This window comes from Ascaphus truei, chromosome 3 (genome assembly GCF_040206685.1).
Source record: "Ascaphus truei isolate aAscTru1 chromosome 3, aAscTru1.hap1, whole genome shotgun sequence".
NCBI lineage: Eukaryota > Metazoa > Chordata > Amphibia > Anura > Ascaphidae > Ascaphus > Ascaphus truei.
The window spans coordinates 123,267,879-123,285,656 of NC_134485.1; the positions used below are offsets into that span (position 1 = coordinate 123,267,879).

At 39.6% G+C, this 17,778-nt stretch overlaps 1 protein-coding gene across 7 annotated transcripts in view; it reads left to right on the forward strand.

Moving 5' to 3' along the window:
- Window positions 1-14,546, forward strand: part of GGNBP2 (gametogenetin binding protein 2) — a 186,805-nt gene extending 172,259 nt beyond the window's left edge. For all 7 annotated transcript variants that reach the window (XM_075589491.1, XM_075589490.1, XM_075589485.1 and 4 more), the window contains one exon: window positions 14,304-14,546. In XM_075589491.1, the coding sequence (XP_075445606.1) occupies window positions 14,304-14,507 (204 nt within the window). In that variant the 3' untranslated portion in view covers window positions 14,508-14,546. The remainder of the gene's footprint in view (window positions 1-14,303) is intronic.
- Window positions 14,547-17,778: the final 3,232 nt, after the last annotated feature.

The following is a 17,778-nucleotide window of genomic DNA, read 5'->3' on the forward strand; positions in this document are numbered from 1 at the left end:
CCCGAAACCTGGGAAAAGGACAAACACTACACCCAGTGCACTGGGTAAGAATTACAAGTCAATGGCACTGTGGCTTAGTTGGTTAAAGCGGCTGTCTTGTAAACAGGAGATCCTGAGTTCAGATCTCAGCAATGCCTTGTCTTAGTCCCATGCACGTTTCTTAAACAGATGCGAGCAACACAGGTCGGGGTGCCCAGATGGGAGAAACATTGGTGCAAGGAACCTGGACAAACCAGGAAAAGCATCTTCCATCAAATCTGCTGGAATTAAAAGCAGTACAAGGGCCTTAGAAACTTTCCAAGACCATATAAGAGGTGGCTGTATAAAAATAGAATCAAACAGGTCAGTTGTCAAGTATATAGCCGAACAAAGAGGAACCAGGAGCAGAAAGCTGATGAACCTCACAGTAGAAATCCTCTTTTGGGCAGAGTGCCACTTGTAGGAATTACAGCCATACATATCCCAGGACTAGAAAATGTCACAGCAGACTTTCTAAGTCGGAGCATCATACACCCAGGAGAAGGGGCATTATAGCCACAGGTATTTCAAGAACTGGTAGAGCGATGGGATCAGCCAGACATAGATCTCATGGCGACACACCAAAACCGCAAGGTAAGGAACTACTGTGCCAGACAGTTTCATCCAAGCGCACAGGGTACAGATGCTCTCAGTTTCAAATGGCACTTCAAGTTGGTATACCTGTTCCCTCCAATTCCCTTAATTCCGGAAACAATCAGGAAAATCAGGGAAGACCAAGCAGAGGTGATATTCATAGCACCCTACTGGCCAAGAAGGCTTTGGTTCACACACTTGGTAATATGGCACTAGATACACCATGGCACATACCAGATCGCAAAGGGTTGATGCGACATCCGAATGCCAAACAATGGGCTTTGACGGTATGGCAATTGAGCAGGAAACATTGAGACTGAAAGGTTGTTCAGACAAAACAATCCAAACCCTTTTACAAGCAAGGGAAAGTTCCACATCGAAAGTATACCATAGAATCTGGCTTTGCTTTCGCGATTGGGGTGAAAAGGGAAAACAGAAGTCCTTTCACCTAGAATTGTATCAATTGTGGAGTTCCTGCAAAAAGGATTTGAGAAAGGTCTCAGTCTTAGCTCATTGAAAGTACAGGTGTCTGCACTATCAGCCTTGTTGGAAAGAAATCTGCCAATGGAAAGATTGATCATCAGATTCTTTCAGGCAGTTAAAAGGTTAAGGCCTCAAATCAAGAACAGGGGACTGGTCCCTAGTATTGGATGTACTAACAGCAGCTCCGTTTGAACCTATACAGGAGATAGGCTTGAAATGGTTATCATGGGAAATAGCGTTTTTGATAGCAATCACCTCAGCAAGGAGAGTGGGAGAACTACAGGCTCTATCAGCCAAGGAACCATTCCTAGTCATACATCAAGACAAGGCAGTTCTCAGACCAGTATACCAATTCCTGCCAAAAGTTGTATCACAGTTCCACATGAATCAAGAAATTGTGATTTCGACATTCTGTCCAGAACCAAAGAATACGAAAGAAGAAAGACTACACAAGTTAGAGGTGGTAAGATGTCTAAAAGTGTACCTGGAAGGATGCGAGATATCAGAAAGTCAGACAGACTATTCATCAATTCCAGAGGGACCGAAGAAAGGTCAAGAAGCTTCAAAGACAACAATTTCCCAGTGGATAGTGTCTTGTATTAAAAGGCTTATGAAAGCAAAGGACAAGATAAACCTTTAAACATTAAAGCTCATTCTACAAGGGCCATGTCTACTTCATGGGCATTTAAAGCCCAGGATACACCAGGACAGATTTGCATAGCGGCAGTCTGGTCCTCATTCAATACATTCTTGAAATACTACAGACTAGACGTACAATCATCAGCTGACGCAAGCTTTGGGCGTAGAGTGTTAGGAACTGTAGTAAAATAAAGTGTAAAGTGTATTAATAAAGGTCAAACTGATAAGGCATTAAACTGGTGTTGTCTATTCTGATGTATCCGTCCCTAAAATTTGCACTGCTTGGGTATGTCCCAATGGTGCCCACTGCCAGGGTGATCAGGAAAGGAGAAAATTTAAACAACTTACCGTAATTTTCTTTTAATGGAACCATGGCAGTGGGCACATAGTTACCCTCCCTATGTATGTCTAATGCCTATCAGTTATATATTTCAGCTATGGAAGAATCTTAAGACTAAGGTGCAGGTAGAGGGAGGGGCCTTATATGGCCTACCTGCAAAAGTCTACTTCCTGTCCTTCCTAGAGTGAGAAGGGATTAACCCAATGGTGCCCACTGCCATGGTTCCAGGAAAAGAAAATTACGGTAAGTTGTTTAAATTTTCTCCTTTCTCCGTAGACCGTTACTTTATATGTAAAGCATGCAAATATCAAAGAAACCTTTTATTTTAGCCAGTTACTTTGTGTTTTATCTTTAGTTAAGGCACTTGGTGCTAATTTACTTTTCAGGTTGGCACATTTAAAAAAAATTAAACCAGGATGTTCTGGAACAAAGTCTTTGAGTACCGGGTCGCTTTGAACCCGATGCCAGTGTTTATTTCTGATTATTTTTATTTGTTTAGCATCTTTGTTATATTTAGTAAAGAAGGCCCGTTAAATTTGTTTTTTTGTATTTACGTTGGAGTTTGCCTTCTTACTCTCTATATGTTTTCTCTCTAGTTCAAGTGTCTTGTTCAGAGCTGCTTTGATATTTTCTTGTTTGTAATTTCTCTCCAAGAATTTTTCTCTAAGGATTTGTGATTGCACCTCAAACATTTCATTATCTGTTCAATTCCTTTCTATCCTTCAATATATAATGTTTGTAGGGATATGCTATAAACCACCAAATATCAGTGAGATTGAGGAAGCTAAAATACTTTTGCAAATGGAGAAGGCATAAAAACTAGGTCATGTTTGCATAATGGGTGATTTTAATTATCCAGACATACTGTAGACTGGGGAAATTAGATTTAGCATTACAACAAAAGGAAACAGGTTTTTGAGGGTGCTTAAAGACAATTCTATGACCCAAATTATTGAGGAACCAACCAAGAGCGGGGCAATACTGGATTTCGTAATATCAAACAATGTAGAAGTAATCGCAAATATTCAAGTCCTGGAACTTTAGGGTAACCGTGATCATAACATGGTCTCATTTGAAATAAATTATCAAAAAACAAATTACTTGGGTTCAACAAAGACCTTAAACTTTAGAAAGGCAGATTTTAATAAACCGAGGTCTAATCTACAAGTAATACATTAGGATGATGATTTTGCAGGGGGAAATGTAGAAGATAAATGGGCAGTCTTTAAAAGATTGTTAGAAAAGCACACATCAGTCTATAGCCTCGGGTAAGAAGTATAAAAGAAATAAGTCAAAACCAATGTGGCTAAATAAACAGGAGAGGAAATGGAAAAGTGTGTCAGACGTTTAGCTTCTTTTAAATCAGAAGGAACAGAGGCATTGTATCAGAATTATAAGGAATGTAACAAAAATTGCAAAATGGCAATCAAATTAGCAAAAGGGATAATAAAAAAAGAATTGCAATAGAAAGAAAGAACAACCTTAAAAAGTTATTTAAGTAACTTAATAGCAAAAAAAATGAGGAAAGAAAATATAGGACCTTTTCAGTGTGAGATGGGCAGGCAGATTACTGGGGATAAGGGGAAAGCAGAGGGATTAAACTAATTCTTTGCCTCTGTGTTTACCAGGGAAGAATCAATTTCAATTGTGGTGCTGCAGGAGGAAGCCTCAACCTCCATATTAATGAACAATTGGTTAACTGAGGAAGAAGTTCATAGACAGCTTGAAAAAATTAAAGTAAATAAGGCAACTGGCCTCGATGGCATACATCCTAGAGTTATCAAGGAGTTAAGTTCAGTAATGGCCAAACCATTACATTTAATATTCAAGGACTCCATTTCCACAGGCTCAGTACCACAAGATAGGCGTAAAGCAGTTGTGGTGCATATATTTAAAAAGGGAGTTACTGTAGATCCCAACCGGGGAATTACAGACCTGTAAACCTGACTTCAATAGTAGTGAAACTACTTGAAGGTTTAATACGGGACAATATTCAGGAATACCTAATAGAAAACAAAATTATTAGTAATAGTCAGCATGGATTTATGAAGGATAGATAATGCCAAACTAACCTTATTTGTTTCTTTGAGGAGGTAAGTAGGAATTAAGACCAGGGTAATGCAGTTGATGTAGTCTACTTAGATTTTGCAAAGGCTTTTGATACGGTTCCACACAAGATGTTGGAGTTCAAAATAAAGCAAATTGGACTCAGTAAAAATATTTGCACCAGGATTGAAAACTGGTTGAAGGATAGACAGAGGGTTGTCATAAATAGTACTTTTTCATGTTGAGCTCAAGTCGTGAGTGGAGTACCTCAGGGATTGGTACTGGGACCCCTGCTTTTTAACTTGTTTATTAATGAGAGCAAAGTCTCTATCTTTGCCGATGATACTAAATTGTGTAAGGTAGTAGAATCAGAGAAGAATGTAATTTCTCTCCAGAAAAACTTGGAGAGACTGGAAACTTGGGCAGGAAAATGGCAGATGAGATTTAATACAGATAAATGTAAGGTTATGCATTTGGGAAACAAGTATAAGTAGGCGACTACAAATTAAATGGGGATACATTGGGGGGAATCCTTGATGGAGATGGATTTAGGAGTGCAGGCTTGGCAATAGTGCCAAAAGTCATGCAGTAGCTGCAAAGGCATACAAGATCTTATCTTGCATTAAATGGGCAATGGATGGAAGGGAAGTAAACATAATTATGCCCCTTTACAAATCATTTGTAAGACCACACCTTGAATATGGAGTACAATTTTAGGTGCCACTCCTTAGAAAAGACATTATGGAACTAGAGAGAGTACAGAGAAGAGCCACCAAATTAATAAAGGAGATGGACAATCTGATTTACAAGGAGAGGCTAGCTAAACTAGATTTATTTACATTAGAAAAGAGGCGTCTGAGAGGGAATATGATGACTATATACAAATATATTCGGGGACAGTACAAGGAGCTTTCAAAAGAACTATTCATCCCAAGGGCAGTACAAAGGACTTGGGATCATCGCTTTTAGGTTGGAGGAAAGATGATTTCACCAGCAACAAAGGAAAGGGTTCTTTACAGGAAGGGCAATTAAAATGTGGAATTCATTAGTCATGGAGACTGATGGCAGATACAATGGATTTGTTCAAAAAAAGGTTGGACATCTTTTTGGAAGCGAAAGGTATACAGGCATACCCCGGTTTAAGGACACTCACTTTAAGTACACTCGCGAGTAAGTACATATCGCTCAATAGGCAAACGGCAGCTCACGCATGCGCCTGTCAGCACGTCCTTAACAGCAATACCAGCTCCCTACCGGTACCGAAGCTGTGCGCAAGCGGGGAGACTATAGAGCCTGTTACAAATGCATTATTTACATCAGTTATGCACGTATATGACGATTGCAGTACAGTACATGCATCAATAAGTGGGAAAAAGGTAGTGCTTCACTTTAAGTACATTTTCGCTTTACATACATGCTCCGGTCCCATTGCGTACGTTAATGTGGGGTATGCCTGTACAGGGTTATACCAGATAAGTAAACCTGGGAAGGATGTTGATCCAGGGATTAATCCGATTGCCAATTCTTGGAGTCAGGAAGGAATTTATTTTTCCCCTTATGAGATATCATTGGATGATATAACACTGGGGGTTTTTGTTTGCCTTCCTCTGGATCAATAAGTAAGTATAGATATTGGATAAAGTATAAATTTAGCATAGGTTGAACTTGATGGACGTATGTCTTTTTTTCAACCTCATCTACTATGTAATTATATACAAAAGACAAAAAGAAGACAGACACAGACTTCTTCAGATAAGTAAAAAATAATATATTGGACCACAAGCCCCTATCCTTACAGGAAAATAAATTGTAGTGCAGCAGAGGAGTACAAGGGTAAGTTGTCACCGTATTTGAAACACTGTCCAATCAATATTGAGTGTCCATAGAACTTAACACCTAGGTACCGTTCTTTTAGGTGCCACCTCGTGATGTCCAATGCTTCTGTCTGGTGAGAGGTCGTCAAGGGTGCCCGGTTAGGATCCGTATCTCGGGAGCTCTGTAGTCGCCTGCAACCGCAGTGTTCCCCGTGCTGTGATCTCCTGGTGTCTTCCGGGTTTCGCGTGCCCAAAGCTGACGTCACCGTGTCCTCTTTGGCCGTATGCTAAGAATACACTCGCAAACCTGAGAGTATAAAAATATGAGGCATTCTTACAGCCACTACCCCTGACGAGCTTCAGTAGTAAGCAAAACTAGTTTGGTACGGATGGTGCCGCTGTATCATACTATCAGAGGTTTGCAATGTTTGAGTGTATTCTTGGCATATGGCCAAAGAAGACGCAGTGATTTGAGACGTCGGCTTTGGGCACGCGAACCCAGAAGACACCAGGAGATGACAGCGTGGGGAACACTGCAGTTGCAGGCGACTACAGATCTCCGGAGACGCGGTTCCCAACTGGGCACCCCTGACGACCTCTCACCAGACAGAAGCATTGGACATCACGAGGTGGTACCTATGTGTTGGTTCTATGGACACTTAATATTGATTGGACAGTGTTTCAAATACGGTGACAACTTACCCTTGTACTCCTCTGATGGTTCACTGCAATTTCTTTTCCTGTAAGTAAGGATAGGCGCTTGTGGTCCAATATAGTATTTTTTGCTTATCTGAAGAGGTCTGTGTCTGTCTTCTTTTTGTCTTTTGTATACATTTGGAGGTTGCCTGGCAGAGCCTGGAGGGGCTGAGGAACCCAGCCACTTGAAGACAAGACATTTGATCCCCTTCACTGCAATTTGACTGGACTTTTGATTTGAGCACTGGTAATCTGTTTGTTTACTATGGAACTATATTGTCCATATGGGATATTTTCTACCCAACGTGGATGGTGACAGCTGCTGCTTAAAATATAATTGTCGCCGGACTCTGCGCAGGTTTGGTCCTATGGCGGTGTTTTATAGATGTTAATAATTTGGAAAGCTGATGTAGAGAGTTTTAATAATTTTATGGTTATTTTAAATGATAATAGTCTTAACCTCAAATTTACACATACCTCCAGCTCCAGTAATATCGACTTTTTAGACCTCACTATTTATGTGGAAGATCGTAGATTTAAACCGAAAACTTTTTTTTTTTTTGTTACTTAAATTTTTTATTGAGCATTTTTCCATACAAAATAAGAACAAAACATATAACAGATAAAAAAAGGGGGGAGGGGGAGGGGGAGGGGGAGGGGGAGGGGAAGCATTTGCAAAAATATAGCATTGTACACAGCAATTTAGTTACCACATGTATCACTCTGTTCCAAGTATTCTAATCTATATATGGGGATATACCTGCATGGCGAAACCAGGGGGCCCAAATCTCAGAAAATCGCGAGGTAAAGCCGTTCAGATAGGCTGAGAGTTTTTCCATATAAACTATATGCCAGATTTTATTATTTATTTGGTTTAAGGGCGAAAACTTTTTTTAAACCTCTAGATAGCAACAATTATATTTTAAGCAGCAACTGTCACCATCCACGTTGGGTAGAAAATATCCCATATGGACAATATAGAAGGATAAAAAGGAATTGCACAGATAATGAAATGTTTGAGGTGCAATCACAAATCCTTACAGAAAAATTCTTGGAGAGAAATTACAAACAAGAAAATATCAAAGCAGCTCTGAACAAGACACGTGAACTAGAGAGAAAACATATCATAGAGAGTAAGAAGGCAAACTCCAACGTAAATACAAAAAACAAATTGAATGGGCCTTCTTTACTAAATATAACAAAAATGCTAAACAAATAAAAAGAATTATAAATAAACAGTGGCATCTGGTCCGAAGCGACCCGGTACTCAAAGACTTTGTTCCAGAACATCCTGGTTTAATTTTTTTTAAATCTGCCAACCTGAAAAGTAAATTAGCACCAAGTGCCTTAACTAAAGATAAAACACAAAGTAACTGGCTAAAATAAAAGGTTTCTTCGTTACTTTATATGTAAAGCATGCAAATACCAGTCTACGGAGAAATTAACGTTTAAATCAAATATCACAGGAGAGGTCTTTCAAATAAACAATCACATTACGTGCAAAACAGACCACGTCATATATTTGCTGGAGTGCCCTTGTGGCCTCCAGTACGTGGGTAAGACCACAAGACCAGTTCATATAAGAATCCTGGAACACCTCAGTAATATTAAAAGAAAGGTCTTAACGCACAGCGTCTCAAGACATTTCATTGAATGCCACCAGGGCGACCCCGCAGGTCTTAAATACCAGGGGATAGAGCAGGTACCAAAACACTGGAGAGGGGGAAACAGAGATACCCAATTAAGCAAGACAGAGACCTATTGGATTCACAGACTAAAAACTTTGACACCAAAAGGCCCAAATATTGATATAGAACATGGTGTATTTTTAATGTAAAAATTAGAAATACAGGCGTCACCTACACAAATCAACGGTATACTCTGAACTACGTCCTTTCAATACGCCATTTAGCCTTTTAAACTAGATGGTTTTGATCGGGCACCATTTTTAATTGAACAATTATTTTTCTTGAATTACTAGTATGTATTTTTTAAGATATATATATATATATATATATATATATATATATATATATATATTAGAAAAAATGATTTAAAAATTAAATATTAAAAAAATATATATATATATATATATATATATATATATATATATATATATATATATATATAAAAAAGTAATATTTAATTTTTAAATCCTTTTTTTTCTCGCCATCTTTTTAACATGTTTCCAAGAGACGTACATTTTTATTAATTATAATGCACATATTCTGGCATTTTAACTTGGTAATCAATTCAACCATTTTTTATCTATTGAAAGAATGGAGTTCAATAAATATAATTTAAAAGTATATTTTGTATCGGATCATTGGAATTATGATTTTCCGGTCCTTATCACTTTTTTTTATGATCTGTCCATCTTTTGAGGAGCTATTATGGAACAAGAAGAAACCCTCTGTCCATCTTTTGAGGAGCTATTATGGAACAAGAAGAAACCCTCAAACAATGGAAGACTTCAGTATTAATTTTACAGGAGTATATTTTGTGTTAGAATAATTACTATACAGTACACACGAGAACCGGTCGTATGAAAGAATGAGTGTCAATTTTCCACTTTCATTTTATGACGAGTCAGCATTAGTGGATCATAAGTTTAAATTGTGTATATTCCTTCCACAGTTTTTAATAAGCAATGTCTCACAATTTAATTCTTAGAATGCTTTATATCTTTGTATGTATTTCGTGAAACCCCTTTAAGGGGTTAATAATTACTGTGTATTTTTTTCACTTTAATTTATGACGAATCAGCAGTAGCGGATTATAAGCTTAATTGTGTACATACCGGTCACAGTTTAAGAAGCATTATCTTACATTTTAATTCTTAGAATACTTTATATTCTTGTATGTATTTTATGAACCCCTTTAAGGGGTAACCAATTACTATGTTATTTTTTCATTCGGTTGTATTAGGGACTGTTATGCATCACATTGAATTAGGTAGCATGGCGAATCAGCCTTTCACATGAACCACTCGAGTTTCTGTTATAACCAATAGGAGCAAAATTAAGACTTTTCGTGTAGGTAGAGTAGAACGAATAACACTTCTGACTAAGCTAGATATCTACTAGCGAAACGCGTAGAGTGAACAGAGGAAGGAGAGCTCGGACGTGACTAGGAAATCGTGACGTCATAGCATTGTGGGGAGCAGAGTGCCATTCCTAGCAGCCTCTATTGGAAGATACACGCGTCAAACTCGGGAGTAGAGACCAATACCAGAGTCCGCGTCGAAGGGGAGAGAGAGAGACTGTCCTCATCAGAAAAGATACCATTGTATGTCCTGAATGGCATAAACAAATGCGAGTGTCCATTCAGGGGGATTTTATCATTGTGTGCATTGTTTATTAAATGTTTTAACATACTGTACCATCAGTCTCTTTTCTCCTTTCCCTGTCAAAGATTCTACTGTACCTATAACCACCCGCATTATTTGCACCTACCAATACAGCAACCATAGAGCACAAGAGTTGCTGATAACCAAAAGGGTCCTGCTGTTTTAAACCAACTCCTTCAACTTTTTTGTATCTGCACATTTGGAAGAAACTTGTTGTTTTCTTTTAGAGGTTGAGTAGTTGTTAGTTTTAATTTTTTGTATTTTTATCCTACTGTATTTTTATATTTATTTAGTTCTATGTGTATTTGTGTCATTCTATTCCGTTTAAGCATAGTCTTGTTATAACATCTGATTATTACCACTAGGTGGCATTGTTGCATTGGTTTTGGTGTATGGGTGAGCACCTATGAGTTTTTTTTTTTTTCTTCCAACTGTATGTCCACTGGTTCTCAAACACCTTGAGAAATCTGTCAATATCGTCAGTGCCATCTACAAACTTGCTGACGTTGTAGTGTGACACCCTTGTCAATGGTGGTTGGTCAGGGTCCTGCCGGGGTCTTGGGGGCTGCACACCTTGAAGCTGCAATCAACTGCAACCTCTGCTCAAAGGTGACCCCCTCTCCCCAAACGGCAAGGAGAGGGGTAAGATCTGTGGTAGGAGACCGGTAGCAATTGGGTCTTCTACGACTGCACTCCCTGAGTCACGCTCACCTCCAAGGTCCTCTTCTTCCCCGTTCTCCTGCTCCTCTTCCTCCAGGGCTGGAAGATCCTCCTGGACCCTGGCCAGAATAGTTGTCCCTGCCTTGTCAGGTGAAGCTATACTCGCTTCATCATGCTCGTGATCCTTCTCCAGCTGAGTTTATGCACGACCGGTTGTCCTTATCCGTCACACCGGGTTACGATTCTGGGACCGGTACCGACCTGACAGTCTGTCTATCTTTGCCTGGTGGCACTCAACTTAGTGACACGAGAACCTGCGCTTTTTTTGCTTTGTGTAACGTGTCTAAGTCACTTTGTTTTAGAGCTCTTAATCCTCTTCATGCTGTAAATCCCAACAAGACTTTATAGCATAAAGATAAATGATCCCACCCCTCCCACCAGTAAATAAACTTGTCACGGGAGACAAGGTTATTTACGCCTTTTAACCAGAATCATTCATGAGCAAAACAAGGTTATGAAATAAAATGTAATTCGGCATAAATTCGCTTACACACAATGGAACACAAAATACAGACAAACACACACTTACTTTTGGACTGGGGTCGAAAACTAGACTTTTCTAGGTGACGGGACCTCTATGGGAGAGTTTTACTCGGAGTGTGAGTTAGTCCAAATCTCCTGGAACTCAAATCGGCATAAAATCCCAGCCGCGACTGCTACGTTGGTTTCTGAGAACTTGGTCCCAAAAAGCTGGACTTGGACGCTGGTGGGCAGACTTTTTTCAGGCTCGAAATCGAAGTCGGTTGCTCTGCTATTCTCACAGAAGCAACTTTGAAAAGCCCACCTACGCTCTTATTATTCTTATAGTATTTTCCGTTTTATTCACAAAACTGAGCAGCCAATAAACGTGTGGTAACTTTCCCAAGCAGCCAGTCAGAGCCATGCCAGCTAGAAATGCCAGGTCAGCTGGAAATCCGAAACAGCCAAGAGACATGCGCAAGCCTGCCACTGTCCTCCCTGGCTATCTCAATGCCACCCGCTGGGCAGACTCCACCAGGTCTGGCAGAACAAGTGGCATCCCGGAGGACTGCCATTGATCTCCGGACCTGGTACTCCGCCTTTCCCCACTGACCAAATGCTATTCACACCTTTGGGCATCCTAATGGCTGCTTTGAATTCCAATGCCCAGCAGACTTACCGGCGCCTATGGGTTAGCTCGGGCAACCTGTTTGGTCATTGGTTCCGAATGTAAAAAAACATATTACATATGTTACATGTATACATATTACATTAAAGTATATTTTAATACACTTCTGAGTCTTGAGGGACAGGGAACAGAAAAGGAAAAATGTTGTCGTTATCTGCCTTATTCCCCCCACACTTTCCCTTGGACTCTGAGTCTCTCCCCCACCCCACCCCCCAACCTTATATACGGTTGGGGCACCCACAAACCCTATACTGGTTGTGGGTTCCCTTGGCACTAGCTTGGGTACCCCCCTTAACCCAGGGATTCCCTCAGCTACAGCAATACATATTCATCCCTGTGCCTCATTCTCCTTTCTGGGCTGTGCTGAAGCTGGGTACTCTAGTGGTGAGTCGCGCTTGCGTTTTCAAGGGGAGGTATTGCCAGGACAATGTGCCTACATGTTCCCGACTACATTTATAGGGGAACTGACAACCCCCCGACCCCAACCTCCTTGGCACATTCTGTCAACGGTTCCTTCGCAAAACCCCCCTTGCAACTCATACCCTAGCAGTCCCTGCTTGATTGCATGCCCGGAAAGGGAAAGACACAAAAAATGCTTTTATTACAGACAATATATTTGAATGGTACAATGTTACTGGGCCCAAGGGCTAACTCTCTTGGACCCTTATACACGGAGCAGGGGTAGCCAAAAGGTCTTGACCTTTTATTGTATAGACTGATTACCCCCTCCCGTCACCATTTCCTCTACAGGAAAAGGATTAATACACAACTAGCAAGCTACCCCACTCTTCACCTTCGCAAAAGTCCCTCATATTATTTAACATCTCCCCTAAATCTGTCCCAATATACCAACTGTCACGAACAGCACGCACGTAACTTGAATATGCAACCATGGTTAATACACACGGCTACTCTATCCAACTCACCTTCCTCCTCTGCAAAGGTACCTCCAATGAGTTAATATTAACCCCTTACTCAATTGCAATCATATCTATACACTTCCACCACCTGAGATAGTTATGCAAACCAAAGGTGTCAAATATTTGCAAGGGTGCCAGGTCTCTGTTTATTATAGAAAGGACTATGCACTTTAACACACTAAAAACCCAAAATGTGTTCGAAAATGTAAATACGTTCATTCAGAGCTAAATATATTATATATATATATATATAAAAATACAGTGCTTAGATTACAGAAAAAAGTTATTACAATAAGATGCAGAACCGGTTCTTAAAATAAAAGGATTAAACATCAAATAGAAATCCCTATACCTTACATTACCCAAATGTTATAGGCTTTCTCCCAGAGAGGTCACTGGTACAGAAGATGAGATATCCTGTATTTGGTCCCAAATACACCTCTGTAGCAATCTTAAATTTTCCTAATCTTTTTCCAGATTTGAATACATTCTTTCTTCATGGAACCAGCATAAATCCACCCTCCGTCGTAAATCGGCTGTTAGATTTACAGTTTTATGAATGATAATAAAAAAAACAACTTTTACAAACGAAGTTCAACTCTTCAATATCTAAATGTATTCATAGCTTTCCTTAACTGACACACACGCATGTCACAAATACATTCAGGCGCTCATGGCGGACATAATGGGACTAAATATGACCATCTTGATCCTCAATTTAAGCGACAAATTAATCTGTCCCTTACTATCTCTTTAACATACAGTATGTGATGTCAGAACGTGCCCCTCGGTGACACGATTACAGATTTGTAACTCTTATTATGCAGAGGAGATAACATCACAGGATAATCAAATTTTTAATAAAATCCTTCAATGAGGGCATAGCCGTGGGTCACCTTTCTCTGGAAAGGTTAAGCTATTGTAGATTGGGTGTGGGGTGGCATCCAAGACCATGTTGAATTATTACTGAATGTAAATAATACCATTTGTATAATCTGGCCTTCATCATTGTTGGGAACAGGATCTTATGCTAAAGTCGGAATGCAGTGTCTAAATGAAAACAAATGCATATAAACGGTACGAATATAGCGACCTGAATAAGTCTGCTATATCCGACTTAGGGATTTGCTGTCCTTGTATTACATGTGCAATTCTACATACTCTAACCATGCTATAGGGAAATGTTCTATATATAACTCGTCTGACAATAGACCTCTTTACCATCCCTATATTGAGTTATTTTTCTCCTTTCACCAGATTTTCCAATTTGTGCTTTTAAGCCATGTAAAATAATTTGTTGCTTTCCCAAGAAGAAACAAGATTAAACTGTCAGGATTCCTTTTTTTTTCTTTTACAATTTTGGATTAATCAAGCTTTGATACAGGGTATTTCACACAATCCAGCATTGGCTGCCATTCATGTCAATGGCAGCTAATGCTGGATCATGGTGTGAGAACTCATCAGAGCTCAATGAATCTGCCCTTTGGGTCTTGAATGCACAGTGCAGAAGGTAAATCAGCTTTTTGTTTGTTTGCAGGATGAATCAGAATGCACTTCAGGAGAGGACGACGGCCTTTCCCAAGATGAAATACAAACCTTTATGGCAAACAACCAGTCTTTTTACAGCAACAGACAGCAATTCAGACAATATCTGAAGGATAAATTTAACAAATACTGCCTCCTACATGATCACAGGAATCCTCTTTGTAGCAGCTGGTTGTCAACAGCCGCAGCAAATTAAACAATAAACTAGTTCTGTCTTTCATTGAAACAATCAGAATGACTACTGCGCCTTTTCTGCCTTTTCTGTCTTTCCAAATTTCCTGAATTGGGCTATCTTGATGAAACATTACCTTAAAATCTGTTGGGTTTTTTTTTTTTTGTTTGTTTGTTTTTTCCCCTCCTTTGTACACTTTTTTTTAAATATTTTCATAAGGGGAGTGGTTAAATGCACAAGTTGATTTCTGGTCTGCAGGCATGAATATTTAAAATAATTCTACATGCCTGTGTTTTTCCTTTTTCCCATTAAACCTTGGTTACTGTTAGAATTACCCACATGCGTGCACACACCCCTTTAGCATCAAAAGTAATGTACTTGTAATTTTGTACAAAATGGCAATGAATATAGGATTTTACAAAATTAGACATCCATTAGCTAAATGTCTGGATGTTCTATGTAAAAGCGCAATGTGCAAAATTGAAAAAATAAAGAATATTTATTAATATGCATAGTAAAAGTTGGTTTAACGGTTCTGCTTTTTAGAATGTAAAGATTCTGTTGATGGGGGTTAGGGGGGAATGTAATATGCTTCTTGTAAATTGAAGTTTCTGGTTGAGTAACTTTCAGAGACAAAACGTTGCATTTGTCATGAGCACACATTTAAATTCCGGCTTGTGATCTTTTCAGCCCACATATTTTTGTATATATTTTTTAAATTTAGTATAGTAGTAATCCTATTAGAGAGAAGAGCTACTGATTTGAGAGGCTAGTTTTGTCAATTTCATGAGGAAAATCATTAGCATCTAATATTTTAAGCCTGTTTTAGGATTAGTCTAAACTATTGAGTCAGATTTAAACAAAAGTATAAACTCAAACAGGTTGCTGTCAACTTTGAGTCCTCCTTGGGAACTTCATTGATCAACTTTAAATTAATAGAAAATTACAATTACTGGCAAAGGTGTGTGTGTGTGTGTAGAGTGTGTCTAGAGTGTGTGTAGGTGTAGAGTGTGTGTGTGTATGTAGAGTGTAGAGAGTGAGTGTGTGTGTGTGTGTGTGTGGAGAGAGTGTGTGTATGTGTGTGTGTAGAGAGAGAGAGTGTGTGTGTGTGTGTGTGGAGAGAGAGAGAGAGAGAGAGAGTGTGTGTGGAGAGAGTGTGTGTGTATATATACACACGGAGAAGTGAAACTCCAATGTAGCGCTACAAAGATCCTGACTCAAGTCACATGGGATACATGATAATAAATTCCTTTAGTAGAAATCGGGCTATATGTCCATTTATTGAAATGTACTTCCTGATCAAGATTTGAGTATGCTGAGCTAGACACCAAAATGGAGCCCCGCAGCAAGGCTAGGACAGCAAGTGGGGTCATATAAAACACAGCTGCTCTAGATCCAGGTAAGAACAAATAACGTAACCTCCATAGGCTGTGAGCCAATATCTTGAAGGTGAATACAGTACTCACGGATCATAGTTGATTGAAGCAACGAATGGATTCATCCCTGCATGTATCCCGTGAGAGGAAATCCGGAACAGAATGAAAAGAGCAACGTGGACCGCAGCGGTAAGTAAAGAGAACTGAAGGCAGGATCAAAAGTCAAAAACATAAAAGTTTAATTAACACATAGTGCCCGTACAAAAACTGAGGCTAAACTGACGCTTTCTCGCTGTAACTGGCGCTTTATCAGAGTGTGTCATCCCCAGGTGAGTCACAGCCTTATATAGAGGGAAGATGATCCCAGGAGGGGGGAGGAGAACGGAGCACAGCCGTACAATAAAGGGTAATCCGGGGCTACAGCATGGTGCTAATGACAAAATCTTTAATGGTCACAAGACAACATGGTGCATACAAAATAAAACCTTCTCTTGCGCGTTTCACACTGTATACAGCGCTTCGTCAGTCTAAGCACACCACGTGACGCCAACAGAAGAAGAAAACGACTTCATGTGAGTACTGTTTCCCTACTTGGCTTATATACAGTATGGGACTTCACTGGGACTGATTGCACAGGGATATTTATGCTCTAGGGAGGTAGTCCAAATAGGAGGAGCATCAGAAGGCTGGATATATCACCCCCCATCTGCACTACCCACCAGGACATTTATCTACACCACCTTTCAATGAGCTTTATCCCTGTCTTCACCAGTTTTCATTGACTCCCTGTCGTTTTTCATGATTTTGTTTCTTCAAGCAAATTTATTTACTTCATCTATTTTAGAGATTGGTTGTCCCATTCATTTGTAGCACCGCTCCTATGGTTCTTTGTTCTGTTACTCTCTTATATAGAGGGAAACCCCGGCAGAAGCACCGCAATCAGTGTCCCACCAGGTAAACTGACCACCGACACACAAGGTCTAGTCTATGATACATATTGTGTGTCAGCGATCAGTTTACCTGGTGGGACACCGATTGTGATGCTTCTGCCGGGGTTTCCCTCTATATAAGGCTGTGACTCACCTGGGGATGACACGCTTTGATAAAGCGCCAGTTAAAGGTGTCCTCGAGTTTAGCCTCAGTTTTTGTACGGGCACTGTGTTAATTAAACTTTTATTGTTTTGACTTTTGATACAGTTCTCTTTACTAACCGCTGTGCTTCACGTTGCTCTTTTCATTCTGGCAAAGATGTGTACCCTGAATTTTAACAGCGTGCGTCATCCTTAAATACATACAACCTCAAAGAACAGGTAATCGAAAGTATGTTCGCTGCTGCTGCTACTATTACATCATTCTTCTAATGCAAGGGCCTGTGTTGTTGGACTCAAACAGTTTTTATGGTGTCTTGAAATGTTTTATTTTTTTCTCTTTGACTTGGTTTTCTGCATCTTTTTTCTGTTACTGAGCTCTGAACAAAACAGTCAGGAATTGCCACAGATTAGAATTTACTGCATATTATTGTCAAGGGAAAACAAATTATACTTAAGGGCACAGCTGTCTCTTATTCTGGTGTATATGTTTTAGTACAAGTTTTGTGCAGATTAAAGTTTATTTTCTATAAAGACAAAGCTATTTCTTAGCCTGTTATGCACATGCTGCAAATAGATTTTTCTCAAATGTATAGTTGCCCTAATGCTCAAGTCCCTCCAAAGAAAATACAGGGTTTATACCAGTGGTGGTGTTCAACCTTTTCTTGGTTAAGGAACGCTATAATTATGTTGTGAAATTCTGCGGAACCCTAACCCTCTCTAATAGCACATCTTAGATCAGATGCATTATAAATTCTTCTGTATTGGTGCAATTTGCAAAATTACCTGAACATTCCAGCAAACCCTTAAGGGATGATGGTTCCTAGGCAG